General features: G+C 47.8%; 1 protein-coding gene across 1 annotated transcript in view; it reads right to left on the reverse strand.

Moving 5' to 3' along the window:
- Positions 1-19,557, reverse strand: part of TARS3 (threonyl-tRNA synthetase 3) — a 52,521-nt gene that overhangs the window by 10,849 nt on the left and 22,115 nt on the right. The window contains exons 11-15 of the mRNA XM_051822271.3: positions 16,812-16,978; positions 13,463-13,625; positions 8,896-9,033; positions 5,153-5,230; positions 4,969-5,069 (exon numbers count right to left, since the gene is read on the reverse strand). Coding sequence (XP_051678231.2) covers positions 4,969-5,069; positions 5,153-5,230; positions 8,896-9,033; positions 13,463-13,625; positions 16,812-16,978 — 647 coding nt within the window. The remainder of the gene's footprint in view (positions 1-4,968; positions 5,070-5,152; positions 5,231-8,895; positions 9,034-13,462; positions 13,626-16,811; positions 16,979-19,557) is intronic.

Consider the following 19,557-nt stretch of genomic DNA (forward strand, 5'->3'; position numbering starts at 1 on the left):
ACGAGGAAAATCTCAATTTGCAAAGACATCCCTAACCTCCCCCTAACAACAGCACAGTCCAGCAGTGAGAGGACGCCAATGAGGGCGTTAACCAGGACCAGGAAGTCAGGGTGGACACAGGGTGAAGTGGACAGGGAGATTAAAATCTCAGAAACAGAAAACATGAAGGACAGGAATTTTAGAACCGAAGAATACGACGACAGATTTAGAGAAAGTCACTGACTGGACAAAGGAAATGACAGGGTGGTATCAGTGAACTCAGAGACAGAAGAACAGAAAGTGTCCAATCTGAAACGCTGAATGAAACACAAACAGAACCTCAGAACACTGAAACTAAAGCTAAGGGTCAGGTATTCATGTCAGCTGAGTCTCAGCAGAGAAGAAAAAGTACAGTCCCACCAAAATCAGGAAAAAGCAATGGCTGAGAACTATTCGATTTTGGCAAAATATGTCACTTACAGACTTAAGCAGCCCAGCACACCCCCAAGCCAGTCCACAGTCACACCTATCACAATCAAACTGCAGAACACCAAGACAAAGAGCAAGAGGACAATGACACATGACATAGAAGGAGAAACGGTGCAGGCTCGTCATCAAAACCATGAGGACGGAAGGACATGGAGCAACGGTTTTGAAGTGCTGAAAGTACACCGACTACCATCTCAGAATTCTCCAAGTATCCTTTCAGAACACAAGTAAAACGAGACATTCTCACATAAAGGAAAACTAAGACAATTCACTGCCAGCAGTTCAGCTTTCAATGAATTGTTCAGTCCTACTTTCAATGAATTGTTCAAGTATTTTAGATGTAAAAGAAAGGATTCTATGGATAAAATGAATTATCCTCTCTTTATTACATAAAATAAACTCAAAGTTTAAAATCTTCCAATAGGAAGCCTGTAATACTAGAGCTTCAATGGCAAATTCTACCAAACACCCAAAAAAGAAGTTACACCAATTCTAGTAATGTTTTCCATAAAACCAAAAAGAAGAGAACACTTCCTAACTTGTTTTATGAGGCCAGTATCGCTCAGATACTGAAACCAGTCAAAGATAATACGAGAAAACTACAGCTCAATATCCCACATGAACATATATTCAAACATCCTCAACAAATAATTAGGAGACTGAATCTAGCAACAGTGATACTCCATAACCAAATGAGTTCATCCCAGCCATGCAAGGCTGGTTCAGTATTCTAAATCAATGCAATCCACCATATTGGCATGTTAAAGAAGAAACCTCACAAGATCGTATCAATTTATACTGAAAAATAATTTAACAAAACTCAATACCTACTTCACATAATAATAACATAAAAACTCCTAGAAAACTAGAAATATTGGAGGAACTTCTTCAACTTCAGAAAGAGTACGAAACACCCATACCTAATGCTATATTTAATGGCAAAACACTGTATGCTTTTCTCCTAAGACTGAGAACAAAGTAAGCGTGTCCCTTTCATCCCTCTTATTTTAGCACAGCACTAGGTCACCATTCAGAAATCCAGCTATTACTAACCTACTTGTTCAGCTAGAAGTTCTAGCCAGTGCAATATGGCCAGGGAGGGCAATCAGAAATGAAGAGTTAAGCTGTCCTCAGTTGCAGAGGGTATGACTAGTTACAGGAAATTCTGCAAAAAAAACAAAACAAAACAAAACAAAAAAAAAAAAACACAACTTTTCTAGAACTAATACAAGCAGTGAAAACATGGATAAACAATTAGGACTACAATAACATTTACGCTCATTCCCCAAAGTGACATACTTGGATATTTCTACACATACAACCGCTGCTACATCTAACAAGATATTCCTAGGACTTCCATGCTGAAATCTAGAAAAACTGAGGAACAAAACCGAAGGAGGTCATGGGCTGGAATTCTCCAAGTAGTTATCAGTTCTGGCCAAACTGCCCTCCTGAAGTCATGTGATTCAAATCAAAATTCTCACCACTATGTTTGGTAAATTACAAAAACAAGCAAAACAAACAAAAAAGCAAAACAATCCAAATAGAAACAATTCTGAAGAAGAATAAAGAATTCACATTCCCTCATTTGAAGACTTACTACACGAAGCTACAATCATCAAGGCAGTACAGATGGATAAAAGGATAGTCAGTGGATCATAACAGAACTGAAAATCTAGAAACAGACCCAGATAAGTACATCAAACTGGTTTTTCAAAAAGACAAGACATCAAGGGGTCAGCATTGTTCTGCAGCAGGTTAAGCCTCTGCCTGCAATGCCAGCATCCCTTACAAGGACTGGTTCGAGTCCAGGCTGTTCCACTTCCAGTCCCACTCACTGCTAATGCACCTGGGAAAGCAGCAGAAAATGGTCCAAGTGCTTGGGTCCTACACCCACGTGGGAGAACCAGATGGAGCTCAATGGAGCTCCTGGCTTTGGCTTAGTCCAGCCCCAGCCACTGTGGCCACTGCATCCACTTGGGGAGTGAACCAGGGAATGAAAGCTCCCTCTCTCTGCCTCTCCCTCTCTCTAACTCTGCCTTTCAAATACATAAGTAAATCTTCAAAAAAAAAAAAAAAAAGATAAAGACATCAAATGAATGGCAAAAGAACAGTCATTTCAACAATGGTATTAGAACAATTAGATTTCTAAATACAATGAACCCTAACTCAAACTTGACATTATACACAACAATTAACTCTAAGCATATGTTAGATCCATTTTCTAGATATTTATTCTAAAATTTAAAAGCAGAACATCTTGGGGCCGGTGCTGTGGTGTGGCAGGTAAAGCCGCCGCCTGCAGCACCAGCATCCCCTATCTGTGCAAGTTCATGTCCCTCCTTTTCCACCTCTGATCCAGCTCCCCGTTGATGCGCCTGGGAAGGCAGTGGAAGACGGCCCAAGTGCTTGGGCCCCTCTACCCACTGGGAGACCCAGAGGAAGCTCCCAGCTCCTGGCTTTGGATCAGCCTAGCTCTGGCCATTGCAGCCATTTGGGGAGACAATCAGTGGATGGAAGATCCCTCTCTCCCCCTCTGTAACTCTGCCTTTCAAATAAATAAATCTTAAAAAATAAATAAAAGTAGAAAATTTCAAAGATAAAATGCAGGAAAATCTTCACAACCAGTGCTTAGGTAAAGCTTTGCAGTCACGACGCCAAAAACAGGGTCCACAAAAGGAAGCATTTACAAAGTAAATTTCACTGGTGTGAAAACCTAGATGAATGGCAAAATTAAGATGCAAGAAATGAAGAAGCAAGCTACAGATTAGAATATTTGCAAATCACATGTCTATCAAAGGCTTGTACTGAGAATATATAACAAACACTCAAAACTCAACACTAAGAAAATGAATAACCGAATTTTTAAAATGGGCAAAAGATCTGAACTAAAGAGAACATATGAATGGCAAATAAATACATAAAAGATGTTAACACATTAGCCACTAACGGTACACAAAACACAATGAATACTACTCCACCCCTATCGAATGCTCAGTAAACAAACTGGACAAGACAAGTCTGGAACTCTCACGCACTGCAGAATGCTACAGCTACTAAGCAAAATGGTTTGGCAGTTTCTCAAAAAGTTAAACATACACTTACATGACCCGTTTCTAGGTGCTGAGCCTAAAGAAACAGTAACTTCCATTCACATGAAAACCTACACACCTATGTTTACAGTAGCTCTACTCATGATCACCACAAACTGGAAACAAGCCAAATGCCCTTGAATGAACGACTAGGTAAGCACATCTTGATGCATTCACACAGCAGCACACCAGGATCAAAGGACAGAGACGTGCAAGGACATGGGTGGGTCTCCGAGGCCTGATGCTACGTGAAGAAGCCAGTCTTGTGGCTCCATCTATGTGATGCTCCAGAGAGGACAAAACAATTACGATGAGGACCATATTAATGGATACTAAGTTGATTGGGCTGAATCCCAATTGAGGAGGCGGGCGTTCCATCTATACATGTTAAAACTCAATGACTTGCACACACACACACACACACACACACACACAGAGCCAACGTCAGTGTATGCTAAGAGACTTTTTAAAACAGAAGTCACTGGTTTGCAGTGATGACGTGGCCTCTTTCCCCTGCTTTCTCCGGGAGATTACTTACTCATCCTAGAGACACAGACCCAGTGCCAGCTCTTCATCACCTCTCCCCAGCTGTCTCCAGGGAGTTCAGAGCTTGGGCAGTGTTTTGTGTAACATTGTTGAGGTCATTGATGCTATGGGAACTTGTCTTCCTTCCCGCACCTGACCATGGCCTCAGGAAATTCAAGCTGTTCCCCAACCAGATCACCAGCAGATAAACAAGTGTGTGAGGTACTTCAACAAGTTTATGGGAAATGGAATTAAAAGAGTTTTATTTTGGTGCAAAGTTGATAGCTTCAGTTTTTTCCACAAACTTTTGGAAGGCTCCTTATATGCATGAATTCCAAAATTTTTGTTAAATAAACATCTTTATTTTTTTAATTTATTTTTATTTTTTGACAGGCAGAGTGGACAGTGAGAGAGAGAGAGACAGAGAGAGAAAGGTCTTCCTTTTGCCGTTGGTTCACCCTCCAATGGCCGCCACGGCTGGCGCGCTGCGGCTGGCGCACCGTGCTGATCTGAAGCCAGGAGCCAGGTGCTTCTCCTGGTCTCCCCTGGGGTGCAGGGCCCAAGCACTTGGGCCATCCTCCACTGCACTCCGTGGCCACAGCAGAGAGCTGGCCTGGAAGAGGGGCAACCGGGAAAGAATCCGGCGCCCTGACAGGGACTAGAACCCGGTGTGCCGGTGCCGCAAGGTGGAGGATTAGCCTAGTGAGCCGCGGCGCCGGCCTAAATAAACATCTTTTAATTTTTCCATGAACTTCTTAAAGCACTACTGTATGCTGAGTATACAGTAGGCTAGACATTCACTAAGACTTCTGTATTTATAATACTCAAATGACAAACTACTCAAGTATTAGTACTCTATTATTTATCACATTCAGTAACTCACCTAACATATGTGAGATTAAATCGAATAGGCAGTTGGAAGTCCAGCTGAATTGTTGCACATTGATGGTATCTGCCAATAGCATCTTTGATTTTTATATCAATCTGGAAATTAAACAATGTTTGTTAGAGACAGGTTTTACTTTTCTTATAAGTATAGTCATTTTCAAAGCATATGATCTACTTACTTTAGGGCCATAAAATGCTCCATCTCCTGGGTTCAATTTCCATGGTTTTCCAAATTCCACCAAGCTATTCTGCAGTTGCTATTTTTTGGAAGAAGAGAACATTTATAACTTCTCCATCAATGTATTTTTTTTGACAGGCAGAGTTACAGACAGTGAGGGAGAGAGACAGAAAAGTCTTCCTTTTCCATTGGTTCACCCCCCAAATGGCCACTACGCCAGTGCGCTGCGCTGATCTGAAGCCAGGAGCCAGGTGCTTCCTCCTGGTCTCCTGTGCCGGTGCAGGGCCCAAGCACCCGGGCCATCCTCCACTGCCTTCCCGGGCCACAGCAGAGAGCTGGACTGGAAGAGGAGCAAGTGGGACAGAATCTGGTGCCCCAAAGGGGACTAGAACCCAGGGTGCCGGTGCCGCAGGCGGAGGATTAACCTAGTGAGCCATGGCGCCGGCCCATCAGTGTAATTTTACCTTTTTGTCATGTAACTCACAAAAGTAAACTAAACAGAATAATTGAGTTATCATAAATCTTAATTACGCAATATTCAATTCAATAGACATTCACTGGGCATCTTTTACGTTCAGTGAAGTTGAGCTGGGACAACATGACAATCAGGAGACACGTGCCGTCAAGAAGCACCTGTCCACTTGGAGGAGGAAGTAGTTTTCCAGTGAATTCCAGGTCCGAGTTCAGAGAAGGGACCCTGGGCCTTCTTCCAAGGCTGCCTCTGCCTTACACACTAACCAGCGTCTGCCTCCCCCACCAGTTCCGAGGCCTGCTGCTCCTCCTCCAGAAACGGGCACCAGAGCCTGTCTCTCCCACGCTGCACACAGTGGAGACAAGGCCAAGACACAGGCCTTCCCCCTTCTCTCCTGCTTTTCCTCTCCTCTGTACAGCTGAGGGCGGCAGCTACTGAGGGCTTCGATGCTCAGGGGGCAGGAGCGGGAGGCCCCACGCTGGGCTTTGCCTAACTCACCGGGAGCTTCAGCTGAGCCTGCGGAGAGGCAGCCTGCTCTGCAGGGAGTGGCTGCCCACACGGGCGTTAGTCTAAGGAGCCGCTGAGCCTTCTGGCCCTCCTGTGATCACAGCTCTCTGGGAAGCACGGGGCCATGTCCTGCGTCCTGGCCAGAACGCGGTCAGACCAGCACCCCAGTGCAGGTCAGCATCCCAGCTCCTGGCGCCTCATGGGGCTGCAGCTGGCCCTCCCTGGGGACGGCGTGGCTCCCCAGGTCCCCTCGGGAGCAGTCTGGAGACAGGAGCTCATTCCTGAGATCCACCCGCCAGGAGCAGCTTCCTCTCTCCTTCAGACCAAGGGCAGCCCCCTCCAGAGAGGCAGCCGCCCTGCTCTGCTCGGTTCTTGGGGAGAGGAGGAGGCCCTGCCTCTGCAGGTCGCTAGTGACACCCGGAAGGCGGGGTCTCCTGGGGAATCCACAAGCCCAAGAAAGGCCACATTCAGGCAAGAGTGTAAAGCAGAGGCCACTGCCAGTGACGGGGCCTATAGGCACAGAGGGAGAGGAAGGCCAACAGGAGCAGCCACGGTTAAGAAGCCAAAGCTAAGGACACCTGAGCTGTACGCCAGGGACATCTCTGATGCCACTTCAGAGACGCTGAAGACAGGGGCCACATGCCCGTCTCCTTGACTCCCGGAGCGGTGGTCTTTACCGGGTAGGAAATGCCCTTCCCTTGGTGCACGGTACAGTCCTTGGTGAGCTGGGCATGGCTGCGGCACTGCTGAATGCATCCGATCAAATGGAGCACGAGCGGGGAGACGCCCGGCCCACACCGCCCAGCCCTCTTTCAGCTCCCCACACCCAGCCAGCTCCAAACGGTGGGAGCGAGGGCGTGGCTGGACAGTAACTGACACCAACACCTGCTGGACACTTACGTGTGCGCAGTACTGAGTACTGTGCCCAATACTTCATGAAAATGGTTTCACTGCAGCCCATGTAACCTTCCGAAGCAGGAGCTTCCCCTAAGACACTCACCAGGCCACCACCATCACCACTCCACACTTGGTCCTGACACGCAGCAGCCACCTCCACTGCACTCACAGAGCCCACGCCTGAACGCAGGAACACAGGCTCCGGAGCCAAGCCCAGTCCTCGTTCCTCTTCCTGCTCCCACGGGGCTGGCAGGTAAACTGACCCTGTGTCCCTCCTGGGGTGGGGACATTAGACCTTCTTCCTCCATGCAGTGGACATGGAAGAAAAACCTGGGACGGGCATGGAGGAACAGGCCCCATTCAGATCTCAGGTCTACATGGCCTCTAGGCAGCCTCTGCAGGCCTCTGTAACTCCTTGTATCATAAACATAACTCAGGTTAGTAACACCGCACTTCTCAGGTTTTACGCCACGAAAGCAGCATTTCTCTGTTACTCCTGCTGGTGTGTGTTCAGCTCCCTGAGTATTACAGAGGAGAACCGATGGGCAGGCAGGGAGCCTGGCCATAATGCCATCCTCGTTTCTAGCAAAAGCCAACATGGGAGACACACTACACCCAGTTCATGTTGAGTAAGACAAAGGCGGCAGCATGAGGAGCTCCTTCCTCTCAGTTTTTCAAAGCTGTGAGGCGACACCTGCGCCTGGGGGTCTTCAGACAGAGGGCGGCACTGTGGGTGCTGCCTGTGAGTGGGACCCAAGCACCAGACGTGTGTGTCTGCACTTAGAATGCACAACCCTGGGACGCCACGAGGCAGACCAAGATGACTCTACGGACGATGGCTTAAAACATCTGCAGAAGACTCCTAGAATGACATTTGCTGTATATAACACTCTGACCTCAGAATCAGCCCTTAAGGCTTCCTGGTCGGGCTGAAAGGCCTGTGAGAGCATCTCAGGCATGGGAAACCAAGACTCTGCAGCAAAAAATCTACACGAAGGATCTCAGTGAGACCTCAGTGGAAAGAAGGGGCCATCGAAGAAGGATGTACTTTTCTCTGAAGGGAGGAGAGAACTTCCACTTTGCCTATGGCTGAGTCCAAACACTGATGGAGTCTATGGTCACAAAAGGCTTCCACGGCCTTGGCAGCCATGGCAAGAGCCTTGGGTGATCACTGAGGTCATAACTAAGAGTGTCAATTGTTAAAATAACGACAGAGGTCAGTGCGCACCTGCTCCTCATGTAAGACCTCTGTCCTTAATGAGTTGTACTATGAGAGTTAACTTCAAATTTTGTTCTCAAACCGTACTCTATATGTTGTGTGTGTGGGGGGGTGGGTGGGTGTGGGTACAAACTGTTAAAATCTGTGCTTAACATGGAGTTGGTCCTCTGTATATAAAATTGAACTAAAAATGGACCATAATGAAGAAGGGGATGGGAGAGGGAGAGGGAGGTGGGATGGGAATCAGGGTGGAAGTGGGGGTATGGGGGAAAGAACCACTATATTCCTAAAGTTGTACCTATGAAAAATGCATTCATTAAATAAAAACTTAAAAAAAAACATAGAATAACTTATGCTGCCAAAAAAAATCTGCAGAAACCAAAAGTTCCTGCAAATCAGAATTCTTCTAAAACCTCATGCTGGGTATTAGTGATTGGCACTAAAAAAAATATGAATGAAAGCTTGACAGAACTTGAAAGTGTGAAACAAATGTAAAGTATTACTATTATCGTTAGTTAGGAAGCTACCCGGATAACCGCATTCTACCACCTGCACACTTATCTCGTCACTTCCAAAATTTCAATGACAAAGTATCGCTCCCCTGGCAAGGGAGGGGAGAAGGAAAGGTGAGTGCTGTGTCTGTCCTCACCTTCTCAGCTTCAGCCCACATCTCGCTCTCTCCCAGGAAGTTCTCAGGCCTTGTGGACAGGTTTAATTGGAAAGTGAAGCCAAATGTTGAGTAAACGGATTGCAAAAACTGCAGACACCCCTTGATTTCTTCTTCAATCTGAAATTAGAGCAAAAGAAATATTCAAATGGAATTCATTATGGCACTCTGCAAATACAATGATTCTTCTCAGTCAGAGGCAGGCCTGTTTTACCGGGGCCCTGGGGGTCGCTGTGGAGACCGCCCTCCAATGCCCACTCCACCCTTCCTGTGCGTGCCGGGCACGTGCAGCTGCCGAGGCTCCTGTCGTTGCAGCAGCAGCAATGGCATCGCAGGTGAAGGACACTGCCGGTGCACAGGAGCAGCAGAAGCGCCAGAGGACGAGGGTTCCCGTGGAGCGGCAGGGCAGCGCTCTCAGAGCAGGGAAGTACTGAGGGTGGAGGCCCGGGACCCGAGAGGCGGACTGCACGGGCAGGGGAGGGAGGGCAGCAGGTGGTCAGGCGGAAGCCAGCAGGGGCCAGAGGAAGGGAAAGGCTTCAAAGTAGGCAACGGGGAGCCGATGGACGGAAGCTCGGGAAGGGGCAGGGGCAGGAGGAACTGCAGGGACTCCATACTGCCCCATGGCCCCATGTTCACCGCCCGCTCTCCCCATCTCCACTGTGACCAGGGACTTCTCAAAACCCAGGTGTGGCTCAGCGCCTTCAACAGTTCTGAACAGCACCTGCAGTTGTTCTGTAAAACAGTAACGGGCAAATGCTACTCCCCAGTACCTTGTTCCCATTTGTTCTTCCCCAGATGCAACTGTGGTTTTCAGCTTTAAAAGCCTGAGCCTTGTCTATGCTCGGGGTGGGGTGGGGTGGGGTGGGATGGGGTGGGGTGGGGTTGGGTTGGGGGTGGCAGAGATCTTGCGTCTCCTCTGGGCCACCAGCTAGTGAAGGACTCATTCCAAATTCTCAGTGTGTGGCCTTCTCAGGGACTGGCTTCAGGTACAACAAAGGGATGAACTTGGCCGGGTCTGTTCTTTCCCAGAACAGGAAATGGATTAGCAAGACTGAAGGTCCCTCAGGAAGCTGCAGGGTAAAAGCCGAGGAATGAGAGGATGGTGACCTGAACCGGAAAGCGATGCCTAACCCCAGATCACAAAGATTTTCCCCAATTTTTCTTCTGGAAATTTTGTTATTTTCAGGTTTTACATCTAGGCCATTTTACATTTCCATTTGCATAGTGGAAGGAGTTAAGAATCTAAATAAAAACCAGTTATCTATATAAATGTAGACCTACTTCTGGGTTCTATTCTGTACTATTGACCTATTTATCTTGATGACAATACTACGCTGTTATAATCACTGTAGCTTCACAATAATTCTTGAAACCAAGCACAGTGAGCCTTCTAATGTTCTTACTTTTTATTGTTTCTTTTTCCACAGCTTTTTTTTTTTAACCTTTTCTAGCTTCTTTTGAGTTCCATACAAATTTTAGAATCGGCTTGTCAATTTCTACAAAGAAGTCTGAGCATTGCTTGGGACTGCACTAACTCTACAGATCAATCTGGGGAGAACTGACATTTTAGTAGTATTTAGTTTAGACTTCCAGTCCAAGAACAAGGTTATTTCTCCGTTTATTCGGGCTTTCTCTTGTAGTTTCCACTGTGTACGTCCCCCACCTTTGTAACAGTCAGCTTGAGATGACACAGTAGTTAGTTTTTATATACTGATAACTCATATTACAATTTTCCTAAACTCACTCACTAGTTCTAATAACCTTTTTGTCGTTCCCATCTGATTTCTGCATAGGCGGCCACGATGCCCAGTAGCTCCATCCTGACCACACTAATGGGATCCCCAGCCGTTAGTAACAGGAGGAGAGGATTTCGCTTCCTTGTTCCTGGTCCATGGAGAAAGCATTTGAGCAGCACAGTGAGAGGTTCTTCACAGATGCAAAGTTCTCTGTCATCTCTAGTTTCTGAGAGTTTTTTTATTTGTTTGTTTTTTAATGAGAAATGGGCATCGGATTTTGCCAAATGCCTTTTCAGGAATCTACTGAAATCATGTTTTCTCTTTTTCAGCTTGTTAACTGGTGAATTACAATAGTTTATTTTCTAATGTTAAGCTAATCTTCCATTCCTTGGATACAGCCCACTTGATCAAGATATATTATCATGTTTTAAATATTATTGAATTTGGCTGGTGCCGTGGCTCTCTTGGTTAATCCTTCCAAAGAAGCTCCTGGCTCCCAATCGGTCTAGCTCTGACCACTGCAGCCATGTGGAGGGTGAGATGGAAGATCTCTCTAACTCTGCCTTTCAAATAAACAAACTTCTTTTTTTTTTTTAAGAATTACATCTTCCTTAATTATTGGCAGAATTCACTAGTGAAGTTACCTGGGCCTGCAGCTTTCTCTGTAGGCAGGTTAGCTATTAATTCAAAATTTCTATAGTACATACAGGACTACTCAGACTACCTATTTCTTCCCAAGTGGAGTTTGATAATCTGTATTTTTTAAAGATTTGTTCACTTCAGCTGAGAGATGTTAAATTTATTGGGATAAAGTTGTTCATAACATCGCCTTATTAGCTCTTTAACATCTACAGAGTCTGGGCCGGGTGCTGTGGCATAGCCGATAAGACCGCCACCTGCAGTGCTAGCATCTCGTATGGGTGCCTGTTCGAGTTCCAGCTGCCCCACTTCTAATTTCAGTTCTCTGCTATGGCCCGAGTCCTTGGGCCCCTGCACCCATGTGGGAGACCCAGAGGAGGTTCCTGGCTCCTGACTTCAGATAGGCACAGCTCTGGCCATTGTGGCCATCTGGGGAGTGAACCATGGAAGACCCCTTCCCCCCTCTCTCTCTCTCTCTCTCTTTCTCTCTTTCTCTCTCTCTGCTTCTGCCTCTCTGTAGCTCTTTAAAATAAATAATCTTAAAAAAATAAAGTAATATCTATAGAGTCTGTAATGACATCTCTCTCATGACTAGTATTTTAAATTTATACCCTTTTTTTCTCTGTATGCCTAAATAAAGGTTTATCAATTTTAGCGATATTCTCAAAGAATCAGTTTCTGGATTTTTTTTTTCTAGTTCAATGATTTTTGCTCTGTTCTTCCATCATTTTCTTGGGCTTACACTGGCTCTGATTTTCTCTTCTGGTTCCTTAAGCAGAAACTGAGGGGGTTTATCCGAAATCTTTCTTCTTTCCCAGTAGGTACTCAGTACCAAAAATGCCCCAAGCAAACACCATCTTGATAGCATTCCACAAATTTTGTCATGTTCCAACTTTGTTCATTATATAATATATTCTAATTTCCCTTTGGGTTTCTTCTTTGATCTATGAGGTATTTAAAAGTGCGTTATTTATTTTTTGCATATTTGGGGTCTTCCAAATCTCAGCTTTTTTGTTATTTTCTACTTTAATTCCAAAAGATCAGATAACGTTTTAACTAAAGTCCCTTTAAATTTCTTAAAACTTGTTTTATGGCCCAGAATGTCATGGTAAATATCCTATGTGTACTTTCAAAATGTATATTCTGCTTCTGTTCTATAATTATCAATGTGGTCAAACTTTTTGATCGTGACTCCCTTACTTTTTAAAAAAGATTTATTTATTTATTTATTTAGACAGGCAGAGTTAGACAGTGAGAGAGAGAGAGACAGAGAGAAAGGTCTTCCTTCCATTGGTTCACCCCCCCCCCCCAAAATGGCCACCATGGCCGGCGCACTGTGCTGATCCAAAGCCAGGAGCCAGGTTTCTCCTCCTGGTCTCCTATACAGGTGCAGGGCTCAAACACTTGGGCCATCCTCCACTGCACTCCCGGGCCACCGTAGAGAGCTGGACTGGAAGAGGAGCAGCCGGGACAGAATCCGGTCCCCCAATCGGGACTAGAACCTGGGGTGCCGGCGCCACAGGCAAAGGATTAGCCAAGTGAGCAGCAGCGCCAGCCAAAAAAGATTTATTTATTTGAAAGGCAGAGTTACAGAGAGAGAGACAGAGACAGAGACAGAGAAAGAGAGAGAGAGAGAGATTTTCCATCCACTGGTTCACTCTCCAAATGGCTACAACTGCTTCGGATGGGCCAGATGAAAGCGGGAGCCAGGAACTCTATCTGGGTCTCCCACAGGAGTAGCAGGGACCCAAAGAGTTGGACATCTGCTGCTGCTTTCCCAGGAGCACGAGCAGGGAGCCGGACTGGAAGTGGTGGAACTGGTGCTCACATGGGATGCTGGCATCACAGGTGGCAGCTGCCCCACAATGCCAGCTCCTACAGTGACTCTTTGCACGACAATCTTTGTACTAAAAAGTAAACTATGTTCTAGGCAATACTGAACAAAAAACACACCGAATCCCTTAAAGTATTCCACTTAATGGAATTTAAGTTAATAAAATAGAGGATGCCACATGAAAAAATATGTTTCATGTCAGGAGATCATATTGACCCAGCTCAGAGTCGCAGATGTCAGAGATGAATGGATCCTCAGCCCGAGACCAGCACAATGGAGCACTGTGTCCAGGGCCGCACAGTGACACCGTGACAGCCACGCCCACCCCGTGTTGCCGCACCTGCTCCACGGTGCAGAAGATGTGAGCGTCGTCCTGCTGGAAGCGCCTGACGCGGGTCAGGCCGCTCAGAGTCCCCGACAGCTCGTTTCTGTGAAGAACTCCAAAGTCAGCAAACCTAACAGGCATTTCCCTCCAGGACCGTGGACGATGGGCAAACATCAGACTAGAAAAGATGAAACAGCACAGCTTTTACAGAGGAGAAGAGGGCTCATCCACACAGCTGGACATTACAATTAGGCCTTGCCATGGTTTGGAAGTGGTTCAGTGGCTCCGTGTGATGAAATGTAATCCGCATGGGGAGGTACTGAGAGGGTGGACCTTAATCCAGCTATGGTGTTTACCAGAGGGGCCTGTGGGAGGTGATCAGGGTTAGACAGTGTCACTAGGGCACAGCCCCCATGACTGAATCCTGTTGCTTTCAAAGAGGCAGAGGGACCACACACACACACACACACACACACTGACATACACATATTCACATCCTTTCATACTCACACATACATACTCTCACCTACTTTCTCACACACATACTCTCTCACACACACACACACACACTCCCTGTCTACAGCCACAGGGCACATGGCGCTGCCTTCTGACTCCACCAGCAAGAAGGCCATCACCAGACACAGAGCCCTGAACCTCCAGAACTGTAAGCTAAACAAACCTCTTCTCTTTCCATGTCAGCCTGCCTCAGGTATTTTGTTATAGTGACGAAAACAGACTAATCCAAGCCTCAAGATTTTTTTTTTTTTTTTGACAGGCAGAGTGGACAGTGAGAGAGCGAGAGACAGAGAGAAAGGTCTTCCTTTTTGCCGTTGGTTCACCCTCCAATGGCCGCTGTGGCCGGCGCACCGCGCTGATCTGATGGCAGGAGCCAGGTACCTATCCTGGTCTCCCATGGGGTGCAGGGCCCAAGGACTTGGGCCATCCTCCACTGCACTCCTGGGCCACAGCAGAGAGCTGGCCTGGAAGAGGGGCGACCGGGACAGAATCTAGCGCCCCGACCGGGACTAGAACCCGGTGTGCCAGCGCCGCAAGGCGGAGGATTAGCCTAGTGAGCCACGGCGCCGGCCCCAAGCCTCAAGCTTTACACACTCCTTACTCTGGTTCACAGATGGCTGAGTTAAAGCTGCTCCGTGACTTACTGAGCTCTGACGTCACATCGCGCTAGAACTCTGAGAAACAACCTTGTCTGGCTCTTCTTCTCTGCTGCTGCTCCCTGTGAAGTTCATTTCTAGTCCTCACAACGGCTCCTCAGTGAAGCCCTGGGGACCTGTCCTCCCACAGGGCTCGCAGAGCAGCCCGGACGCGCCTCTGCCCCAGCACTGCTGCGCATTTTACAACTGAGGGCATCAGCACGTCCCTGCCCCTCTGCTCACGAGCCCCAGGGTGCCGCACACTGTGTTGAAGCACTCGAAGCACACGAAGCACTCCACAAACATTCACTTTGGCTGAAGACTTGTCACCTGCGGAAAGCACTCCCGGCTCCCACTCCCATCACCACAAGTCCCCCATGCTGTCCTCCCTCATTCTGAGCACAGAAACATAAAACTGCGGTCCGGTCTTGTTCAGCCCTGCTCCCAGGTAAAACTGCAGGCCACAGCTTAAAGTGGCACCTAATGGGAAGGTGGGCTGGGTTTAAAGTGGGAGGCAGTGGCTTAGGCTCCATTTGTCTACAAAGAGAGGTGGGAGGGGCCGTCACTATGGCACCCTAGGTTAATCCTCCGCCTGTGGCGCCAGCATCCCATATGGGTGCCAGATTCTGCCCTGGCTGCTCCTCTTCCAGTTCAGCTCTCTGCTGTGGCCCGGGAGAGCAGTGGAGGATGGCCCAGGTGTTTGGGCCCTGCACCCGCATGGGAGACCAGGAGGAAGCACCTGGCTCCTGGCTTCGGATAGGCATGGCGCCATCCGTAGCAGCCATTTGGAGAGTGAACCAATGGAAGGAAGACCTCTCTCCCTCCCTCCCTCCCTCCCTCCCTCTCCCTTTCTCCCTCTCCCTCTCTCCCTCTCTCTCTCTCTCTCTCTCTGTAACTCTACTTGTCAAATAAATAAAATAAATCTTAAAAAAAAGAGAGGTGAGAGATTATTGGCCCATTGGTTTACATAATATTAAAGTTTTAAGTACATCACCTTGAAGTCGAAATTCTTTAAATCTTTACTGAGGAAAGCAAAGAACTTTGTTCACTATTCAGAGATTGAACACTCAGCTTCTGAGGTCACTTACAGACACCTGTGTACTGATGGGACAAAGCCGTAACAGCTGGATCTGTGTGTGTGCAGAATTCTGTTCATTCACTTCCAGCTGTAAAATGCACTCGTCTTACAAGGTTTGCAGACCACCCTCTGATAACTGCAGTTTTTCATGGACATACCTTTGGTTCACATACCACTAAGCAGGAAAAGCAGCCTATTAATTGAATTGTGACATAATGGTAAGATGCATCTAGGTCTTAGAGAGATGCTGAATATGGGGGAAAGGTGACTCCAGGAACTCATCGATTACGACCTCACTGACCTTGCTACAATCAACCCACACAGTACCTAAGAACTCAATGTCTGCAAATATGTACGTCTGAAGTGTATTACTATTAGGAAGACAGATGTTATAATGACATAAAATTGATATACAAAATTATCCTCTAAGAAGCACAAAAAACCTCAATGGTTTCAAGCTAACGTTCCAGGTCTGCCAAGGATCAAACGTGTTTTCAAGGATAAACTTAATTTCCAGCATGAAAGAACTTGGTAATGATGACTGGCAAGTACTTTTCAGATTAAAGCAACCCCCTGACTGCAAAAAGCAAAATAATAACACAAGGGGTCTTCAAAAAGCCCATGGAAAATGTATATCATGTAAAACTACGAGAGGACTTAAAAAAATCTTTGGCACCAAAATATACTTATCTTTTTAAATTAAAAAGTGTGTATTTTCATCTACTTGAAAGGCACAGCAATAGATATGGACAGAGAGAGATTTTCCAGTCACCTGTGCACTCCCCAAATGCCTGCAATAGCCAGAAGTGGGCCGGGCTGAAGCCAGGAGCCAGGAACTCCATTTGGGTCTCCTACATGGATGGCAAGGTCCCAGTTACCGGGCCATCACCCACTGCCTCCCAGAACACATAGCAGAAAACTGAACTGCAAGTAGAGCAGCTGGGCCCCAAACCACTCCAAAATGGGACGTGGGCATCCCAAGTGGCAGCTTACCTCCCTGTGCCGTAACACCTGCCCCTAAACTTCTTCTATTTCATTTTTCCACAAACTTTTTGAAGCCCCCTTGTATTAAAAGCGAACTATGAGGAAGTGAGCTATGGACTGCTAGGCAAGGACCTGATTCTGTCATACTCACCAGTGTCCTGGACAGTTCATGGGTTTGAGGGCGAAAGTCTCCTTCTCAACACGGAAGGTGAACATGTTCTCGCTGTAATGCTGCCAGTGGCCCGAGGTCTCCCAGAGCTTGCTGTTGTACACGTTGGGGGAGAGCACTTCCAGGAAGTCCCGCTTGTGATACTCCTCCTTTAAGACGAAGGCCTTAACGTTAAAACCTGCTGGGACACATCACAGTCTCACGCAAAGTAACACCCTGGGCGAGTGTTTTTAAACCTGTTATGGTGTCTCGAGTTAATTTGTGCATCCTCAGCGTTAGGTGCGGTGGTTTCTGGACCACAGGAACAGCTTTCTGTGGGCTCAGGGCCATTCCCCCGAGGCACAGCTGTTTTACACTGTGTAACACCACGCAGCACGCAGTGACCCAATTCTTCAAAAATCAGTCACTGAAATAAGAAATGTAGAGACAAACCTGCTGTACTGCAAATTCTAAAACTCCACATCCTCGAGGAACAGAGGGCAGTTTCCCTATGACGTGGGAGGCCATTTTCTCCCTTAATCAGCCCGAATGCACGTTGTATTCATAGCTTTAACCGATTTAATTTTAAACAAAGTTGGAAACTGAACTTGTCACACTGGAGCCATTGCTCTCTGTGCAGGCGTGAGCAGGCTCTTCTCCCTCCCAACCCATTACCAGCTTCCCTAATGAGTCACCGGGGACAGCAGAAGACAATTTTCTCAAGGGAAGCTCTTAGTTATATTACCCTGTTTTCTTCTTCAAGGTACCAGTTTGGGAAAGTTAAAAAAAAATAAAGATTTCCCAGGATTAGGACACAAAGAGGCAACTGCAACCTCCCGCACTGGCAGGGGCCGGCTCTGCTGCTCCTCCGCAGGGCGAGGCCTCAGTCCGTGGTGGAGAGCCTGGGTCTCAGCCGCCAGGAGGCCGCTGTATCTGCCCTTTGTTTGCACTAAATTAGAAAACTTCAACAGACTTCTAGACCTTAGGACTGGCAGTCCGTTCTGAGCAGCTACGTCAGCTGGTTCTAGAGACTGGATTCAACGAGACCCTGTGTCCATTTCTGCCGCAGACCACTCTCCAAGCCTCTCACCCCCTCCACGCTGCCAGTGGTTTCCAACCACTCGGAACACAGTCACGCCGGGAACGGACGCTCTGCTGAGGCGTTCAGAGATCATTTTAAGCCACCCCTGCACCAGGCTGGACGTTCCCTCCCCCAGAGTGCTGGCATGAGGAGGCTGGGCCTTCGGCAGGTGACGCAGTCACAACGGGATGGCCCTCATGCATGGGACCGGTGCCCATGTAAAAAGGCCCTCAGCCTCCTTCAGCCGCGCCAGGGCCCAAGTCGGCAGTGCGCACCTGGGAGAGCGTCTCCCCAGAACCCAGTCGTGCTGCACTCCCAACCCAGACCTGCAACGTGTACAACTGGGCTGCAGAAGCCACCTGGGCTGCAGGTCCCACCACAAGGCCCCGCCCCTGTGAGTCTATCCTGTCTGTCAGAATTCCCCCTTCCCAGGATGCCCTGCTTTCACCGGGGACCTGGGGAAGGGCTGCCATGAGAACATGCTGTGAAGCTCCACACGGAATTTTCTGGAGGAGCCACACACCTCCCAGGGGACCACATCACCTCTGGGACTTCTCACTGCCGCTGGGGACGAGGACCAGAGAGGTGCCGAGTGTCTCCCTCTCCACTTCCCTTCCCCCACCCCCTTCTCTCTCTGGCTGACTCCCAACTTCACCCACATGTGTGTGTCTGGTTTATCACTCTGAGCACCATATGTGTGTCTGTGCTTAAACTGCCTTTTAAGGAAAAGGCAAGGACCTGGGTTATAATTAAACCCCACTCTCCCTCAACGCTAGCATTTGTCACAGTAGCCCAAACTGACTGGACAACCCACTGTGAGTGAAGGGGCAGCGGCTGCATTTCTCTACCCAACACACGCATACTATGTGGGCTGCCTTAACTCTCAGTAAAAACGCATGTGGGTTTGTCTCTACACACGCACACACATACACACCAGAGAGAGAGAAAGCAAAATGGCTACGGGGTACCAGTTGATGACTCCAGGTACAGGAAATATGGATGGATGTTCACTGCACTCTAATCACTTTTCCACAGAACTGAACTCCTCAAAGGTTTGGAGTGGGGGAGATACAGCTGACCGCCTGCCACCAACTTCTGTCTCTGAAGCACAATGGAAACCCAGCTCTGGGAGACGGGGCTCTCGCCCTGAGGCCGAGCAGTCCCCTGAGGAAACCCTGACCACTCGCTCTGCACCTGCAGGAAGCGCTCAAGGGAAGCCGCACGTGAACCTGTGAGCCGGCCCTTGGCGGCTCTTACATAGCTCCTTAGCATCAGCTAACCAAGGAGATGTCTCCATCATTTCTCATTCTAAAAACTACAGCAATTCACAGAAATGGCCCCTTCCCAAGCCGTGAAGACAGTTTTTACAAAACTACCACTACAAAAAGACGAAGAGGAGAGGAAAGGAGATGACGGCATAGTGCTTCAGAATACGGCAGCAGGTGGACGAGTGCCAATGGCCTGGGAGGCCCGGGGAGGCTGCAGCCACGCCAGGGCACGGGACTCCCAGCAGTCACCTTGCCTTGGCAGGGCGTGGGATTCTAGGCTTTCTGCTTTTAGGGCATTGTTGGCTGTCTGACATTTTCTATTATGTCACTGAGAATCTCCAGGCCACTCTGATACCTAGTCCTCTATCCATGGCATTTTTCTGTCTGGAAACCTCTAGGA

This window comes from Oryctolagus cuniculus, chromosome 12, assembly GCF_051225735.1.
Source record: "Oryctolagus cuniculus isolate XC-2025 breed Fujian yellow rabbit chromosome 12, ASM5122573v1, whole genome shotgun sequence".
NCBI classification, from domain to species: Eukaryota; Metazoa; Chordata; class Mammalia; order Lagomorpha; family Leporidae; genus Oryctolagus; species Oryctolagus cuniculus.